Genomic DNA, 7500 nt, shown 5'->3' with positions numbered 1-7500 from the left:
ACACTACATCTAAACTACAGCAACACTACATCTAAACTACATCTAAACTACAGCAACACTACATCTAAACTACATCTAAACTACAGCAACACTACATCTAAACTACATCTAAACTACAGCAACACTACATCTAAACTACAGCAACACTACATCTAAACTACAGCAACACTACATCTAAACTACATCTACAATACATCTAAACTACAGCAACACTACATCTAAACTACATCTAAACTACATCTACAATACATCTAAACTACAGCAACACTACATCTAAACTACATCTAAACTACATTTAAACTACAGCAACACTACATCTAAACTACATCTAAACTACAGCAACACTACATCTAAACTACAGCAACACTACATCTAAACTACATCTAAACTACAGCAACACTACATCTAAACTACATCTAAACTACAGCAACACTACATCTAAACTACATCTAAACTACAGCAACACTACATCTAAACTACAGCAACACTACATCTAAACTACAGCAACACTACATCTAAACTACATCTACAATACATCTAAACTACAGCAACACTACATCTAAACTACATCTAAACTACATTTAAACTACAGCAACACTACATCTAAACTACATCTAAACTACAGCAACACTACATCTAAACTACGTCTAAACTACACCTACAATACATCTAAACTACAGCAACACTACATCTAAACTACAGCAACACTACATCTAAACTACATCTAAACTACAGCAACACTACATCTAAACTACATCTAAACTACAGCAACACTACATCTAAACTACATCTAAACTACAGCAACACTACATCTAAACTACATCTAAACTACAGCAACACTACATCTAAACTACAGCAACACTACATCTAAACTACATCTAAACTACAGCAACACTACATCTAAACTACATCTACAATACATCTAAACTACAGCAACACTACATCTAAACTACATCTAAACTACATTTAAACTACAGCAACACTACATCTAAACTACAGCAACACTACATCTAAACTACGTCTAAACTACACCTACAATACATCTAAACTACAGCAACACTACATTTAAACTACACCTACACTACATCTTAACTACACCTACACTACATCTAAACTACAGCAACAATACATCTAAATTACACCTACACTACATCTTAACTACACCTACATTACAGCTAAACTACAGCAACACTACATCTAAACTACACCTACACTACATCTAAACTACACCTACACTACATCTAAACTACAGCAACACTACATCTAAATTACACCTACACTACATCTTAACTACACCTACATTACAGCTAAACTACAGCAACACTACATCTAAATTACACCTACACTACATCTTAACTACACCTACATTACAGCTAAACTACAGCAACACTACATCTAAACTACACCTACACTTGTAATGAAGCACACTGAACCAGAACACCAGAGGGAGCCATCGCCCGAGTACTGAACTGACTTCCGGTGTACTCGGGTATTTAAACAGCACGCTGCCCTTTGTTCACTGTGAAGTATCGTGATCTCTGCATTGCATACTGAGTGTTACTCCACCGATTGCCTTGGTTATTCCCTGTATGATCCATGCCTGTTCCTGGTTGACCTAGAGTTTGGGTTTTGTGTTTGGGTTTTGGTTCCATAGTGTTTGTTTATTGGTTTTGACCCTTTTTGCCTGCCACTTTGACTTTCGATTCTTGCCTGCCGTTTTGATAATAAAGATATGCATATGGATTCAGCTATAACTGTTTCGAGTGCGTCCTTACAACACTACATCTAAACTACATTTAAACTACACCTACACTACATCTTAACTACACCTACACTACATCTAAACTACAGCAACACTACATCTAAACTACATTTAAACTACACCTACACTACATCTAAACTACAGCAACACTACATCTAAACTACACCTATACTACATCTTAACTACACCTACACTACATCTAAACTACAGCAACACTACATCTAAACTACATTTAAACTACACCTACACTACATCTAAACTACAGCAACACTACATCTAAACTACATTTAAACTACACCTACACTACATCTTAACTACACCTACACTACATCTAAACTACAGCAACACTACATCTAAACTACAGCAACACTACATCTAAACTACATTTAAACTACACCTACACTACATCTAAACTACAGCAACACTACATCTAAACTACACCTACACTACATCTTAACTACACCTACACTACATCTAAACTACAGCAACACTACATCTAAACTACATTTAAACTACACCTACACTACATCTAAACTACAGCAACACTACATCTAAACTACATTTAAACTACACCTACACTACAGCTAAACTACAGTACACCTATACTACATATAAACAACACTACATCTAAACTACACACAGAACAGCTACAGAGTGTTAATATGTTAATGTTCCGGTAAAATTTCAGCACAATACCACCGCACACAGATAGAGTGGAACTACAGGACTACACACACACACACGCACAAACACACACACACACAGAGGATGACTACTAGTAGGTTATTTGTTCTCCACCTACCCTCTCCTCCTCAGCTGTCAACTAGAAACACACACAGAACAGTGACTACACAGTTACAACACAGTGATCTCACACACACACACACACAATTTTGTCTTTTTAAACAAGTTGGGGGTGAGAGAGAGAGAGAGAGAGAGAGAGAGAGAGAGATGGATTCACTCCATTCACCTGCTTGGCTCCCATAAACTCAAACATCTTCTCTAGCATCACCCTCATCTGCTGCACATTGTTCATCAACACACAGGGCTGAAGAGAGACAGAAAGAGAGAGAGAGAGAGAGAGAGAGATCAGTTAGTGTGAGTTCATGATCTGAGGAACCATCAAAACTTTCATACTGACTAGTACTCCAGTCTTAATACATCACACACACACACACACACACATACACATATATACTATATTGCGAAAAGTATTCGCTCACCCATCCAAATAATCAGAATCAGGTGTTCCAGTCACTTCCATGGCCACAGGTGTATAAAATCAAGCACCTAGGCATGCAGACTGTTTTTACAAACATTTGTGAAAGAATGGGTCGCTCTCAGGAGCTCAGTGAATTCCAGCGTGGAACTGTGATAGGATGCCACCTGTGCAACAAATCCAGTCGTGAAATTTCCTCGCTCCTAAATATTCCACAGTCAACTGTCAGCTGTATTATAAGAACGTGGAAGTGTTTGGGAACGACAGCAACTCAGCCACGAAGTGGTAGGCCACGTAAACTGACGGAGCGGGGTCAGCGGATGCTGAGGCGCATAGTGCGAAGAGGTCGCCAATTTTCTGCAGAGTCAATCGCTACAGACCTCCAAACTTCATGTGGCCTTCAGATGAGCTCAAGAACAGTGCGCAGAGAGCTTCATGGAATGGGTTTCCATGGCCGAGCAGCTGCATCCAAGCCATACATCACCAAGTGCAATGCAAAGCGTCGGATGCAGTGGTGTAAAGCACGCCGCCACTGGACTCTAGAGCAGTGGAGACGCGTTCTCTGGAGTGACGAATCGCGCTTCTCCATCTGGCAATCTGATGGACGAGTCTGGGTTTGGCGGTTGCCAGGAGAACGGTACTTGTCTGACTGCATTGTGCCAAGTGTAAAGTTTGGTGGAGGGGGGATTATGGTGTGGGGTTGTTTTTCAGGAGCTGGGCTTGGCCCCTTAGTTCCAGTGAAAGGAACTCTGAATGCTTCAGCATACCAAGACATTTTGGACAATTCCATGCTCCCAACTTTGTGGGAACAGTTTGGAGCTGGCCCCTTCCTCTTCCAACATGACAACATCAGTGTGTGACCTCACAAATTTGCTTCTGGAAGAATGGTCAAAAATTCCCATAAACACATTCCTAAACCTTGTGGACAGCCTTCCCAGAAGAGTTGAAGCTGTTATAGCTGCAAAGGGTGGACCGATGTCATATTGAACCCTATGGATTAGGAATGGGATGTCACTTAAGTTCATATGCGAGTCGATGTCACACAACAGTCTGGGCCAGAACACCAGAGGGAGCCCTCGCCCGAATATTAACTATCTCTGGCCACTTCCGGTACTGAGGTATATTTAAGCAGCGCGCCACCTCAGTCTCATTGCGAAGCATTGTTTCCGTTTGTGTCACTTGCCAAGCCTTTATTCTGTTATTGTCTAGTTACCTTGCCAGTTTATTCTCTTGACTTCGAGTTTCGGATTTGTGTTTTGGATTGGTTTTAGCTTTGGATTTGGAGTGTTAGCTTTCTCGTATTTAGACCCTTTGCTTTCGTTATTTCTCAACCACGATTTCTGCCTACCGTCCTTTACTAAATCTGCACATGGACTCTAACTCTCCTCCGGCCTGACGAGGCGTTACAAAATGCTTCGCCCGAAATGAGTCCAGCGGATATGCGAGCGGCGTTATGGCGACAACGAGCCCTCCTTCGTGCTTATCAGGAAGAGGTTGACTCGCTGAAAGCCGCAAAACAACAACTTCAGCAACAGCCGCGAGAACAAACAGCCGCCACGGTGTCGGCATTCCACGTACGCAGCGAACTTCCTCGTTTTGCCTTACCCGAAAAGTTCGATGGATCCGCCGATCGCTGCAGGGGTTTCCTTCGTCAATGTGATAACTATTTCACTCATCAGCCAGAGGCATACAGCGACGAGAGAACCAGGTGCGCATTCATATTATCTCTGCTAACCGGAAGAGCGCTAGATTGGGCTGCAGCGGTTTGGGACTCAGACCCCCAAGTCAAAGCGTCCGCGGATTATTTCGCGAACTTGATCAGGGAAGTGTTTGAATACCCAGCGGGAGGCAAGGGTGTGTCTGTACAGTTGCTGGAGTTGCGCCAAGGGAGGGATGCGGCCGCGGATTATGCCATTAAATTTCGTACGTTGGCCGCTCAGTCTGGATGGAATGCGACAGCTCTCATGGCAGTTTTCCGACCGGTGTTCTCAGTAGAGGTGGATGCCTCTAACAACACCAGCCAGAGTCAGGCAAATTACATCCATGCGCCTTCTTCTCTCGTAAACTAACCCCGACGGAAATGAACTATGACGTGGGTAACAAGGAACTACTAGCCATGAAGGCTGCTCTGGAGGAGTGGAGACATTGGCTGGAGGGGGCAGTTCACCCATTCCTCATTCTTACAGATCACCGTAACCTAGCCTATCTACGGGAAGCCAAGTGTCTGAACTCACGCCAAGCCAGGTGGGCATTGTTTTTCTCGCGATTCAAATTCACGGTCACCTATCGTCCTGGATCCAAAAACGGAAAAGCAGATGCGCTCTCTAGAATTCATGAAGTCTGCGAACCCTCCGTTCACCCGGACACCATCCTTCCGCCGTCTGTGCTGGTTGCTCCCATTCGTTGGGATTTCATGAGTGAGATCGAACGGGCCTGCACCTCCGAGGCCCCCCCCTCAAACTGTCCACCCTCCAAGCGGTTTGTGCCCACGACACCACGTCACAGACTGATTAAGTGGACCCACGAGAGCCCCAGCACCGGCCACCCAGGTATGCACCGCACTACTCAGCTACTGCGCCGGACCTTTTGGTGGCCCTCTCTAAATCAGGATGTTGAGGGGTTTGTACGTTCCTGTCCCGTGTGTGCCCAGTCCAGAACCGACCGCCACTTGCCTGAGGGCCTATTGGAACCGCTACCCGTCCCACGATGCCCCTGGTCGCACCTCTCTATAGACTTTCTCACAGACCTCCCCGAGTCGCAGAGCTTCACCACGATCATGGTCGTCATAGACTGGTTCTCCAAGGGGTGTAAACTCATCCCTATGAAAGGCCTACCCACGTCTATGGAAACCGCCGTAGCTATTTTTCATAACGTGTTCCGAAATTTTGGCATCCCTGAGGACATAGTATCAGACCGAGGGCCACAGTTTACCTCTAGAGTATGGCAGGAGTTCTGTAAGCAATTGGGGATCAACGTCAGTCTGAGCTCGTGGTATCATCCCCAGTCCAACGGACAAGCCGAACACCTGAATCAAGAGCTGGGGAGGTTCCTGCGAGTATACTGCAGCAAGGAGCAACATAGATGGAGTGAGTTCCTCCCGTGGGCCGAATATGCCCAGAACTCCTTAACCCATTCCTCTACGGGGCTGACACCGTTCCAATGTGTACTAGGCTATCAACCACCGTTATTCCCATGGACCGAAGAACCCTCTGATGTCCCCGCAGTGGATGACTGGGCTAGACGTAGCCAAGAGACTTGGGAGCGAGCCCATGTCCGACTTCAAAGGGCGGTACAAAGACAGGTAATTCAGGCCAATCGCCGACGTCGGCCTCACCCAGCCTACCAGGTGGGTCAGAGAGTTTGGCTATCCACGCGTAATTTGAAACTCAAACTGCCCTGTCACAAACTCAGCCCCAAATTCATCGGCCCCTTCAAGATCGTTCGTCAGGTTAATCCTGTCTCATATCACCTGGAACTGCCTGCCTCTTATCGTATCTCGCCCACGTTTCACGTATCTCTGCTCAAGCCCTATCATGAACCTCAGACCACGCGCTCCGATACCCATGAATCACCTCCTCCCCTGGACATCGACGGCTCCCTCGCTTATCGCGTTTGCACCATTCTCAAATCGCGTCGACAGGGTGGCCGCCTCCAATACTTGGTGGACTGGGAGGGGTACGGTCCAGAGGAGCGCTGATGGGTCAATAGGCAGGACATCCTGGACCCTGCACTCATCGAAGAATTTCACCTGAACTTTCCCCACAGACCGGCCCCTCGCCCGAGGGGGCGCCCACGATGACGAACACCTGGAGGTGTCCCTAGACGGGGGGGTTCTGTCACACAACAGTCTGGGCCAGAACACCAGAGGGAGCCCTCGCCCGAATATTAACTATCTCTGACCACTTCCGGTACTGAGGTATATTTAAGCAGCGCGCCACCTCAGTCTCATTGCGAAGCATTGTTTCCGTTTGTGTCACTTGCCAAGCCTTTATTCCGTTATTGTCTAGTTACCTCGTGTGTGACCTTGCCAGTTTATTCTCTTGACTTCGAGTTTCGGATTTGTGTTTTGGATTGGTTTTCTGAGTGTTAGCTTTCTCGTATTTAGACCATTTGCTTTCGTTATTTCTCGACCACGATTTCTGCCTACCGTCCTTTACTAAATCTGCCTGACGAGGCGTTACAGTCAAGGCAGGTGAGCGAATACTTCTGGCAATATAGTGTATATATATATATATATATATATATATATATATATATATATATATATATATATATATATATATATATATATATACACACACTCACACACACACACAGTGTTGTAGTAAACACACACACACACACACACAGTTTCAGTCGGAAACACTGATGTTCACTTCCATTTCATTTGCACTACAGATGGAGTGTGTGTGTGTGTGTGTATGTGTGTGTTTACTACAACACTGTGTGTATGTGTGTGTGTTTACTACAACACTGTGTGTGTGTGTTTGTGTGTGTGTGTGTCTGTGTGAGCTGACCA

General features: G+C 45.0%; 1 protein-coding gene across 12 annotated transcripts in view; it reads right to left on the bottom strand.

The window, feature by feature from the left end:
* Nucleotides 1–7500, bottom strand: part of LOC131343237 (protein unc-13 homolog B) — a 221579-nt gene that overhangs the window by 16510 nt on the left and 197569 nt on the right. For 8 of the 12 annotated variants that reach the window (XM_058374765.1, XM_058374755.1, XM_058374754.1 and 5 more), the window contains 3 exons: nt 7499–7500; nt 2733–2810; nt 2565–2585 (listed from right to left, as the gene is read on the bottom strand). The exon at nt 7499–7500 is cut by the window's right edge and continues 76 nt beyond it. In XM_058374765.1, coding sequence (XP_058230748.1) covers nt 2565–2585; nt 2733–2810; nt 7499–7500 — 101 coding nt within the window. The remainder of the gene's footprint in view (nt 1–2564; nt 2586–2732; nt 2811–7498) is intronic. The other 4 variants (XM_058374757.1, XM_058374760.1, XM_058374762.1 and 1 more) reach the window with 1 other exon arrangement.

This window comes from Hemibagrus wyckioides, linkage group LG22 (assembly GCF_019097595.1).
Source record: "Hemibagrus wyckioides isolate EC202008001 linkage group LG22, SWU_Hwy_1.0, whole genome shotgun sequence".
Taxonomy (NCBI): Eukaryota; Metazoa; Chordata; class Actinopteri; order Siluriformes; family Bagridae; genus Hemibagrus; species Hemibagrus wyckioides.
This window is presented reverse-complemented; position numbering and strand designations above follow the sequence as displayed.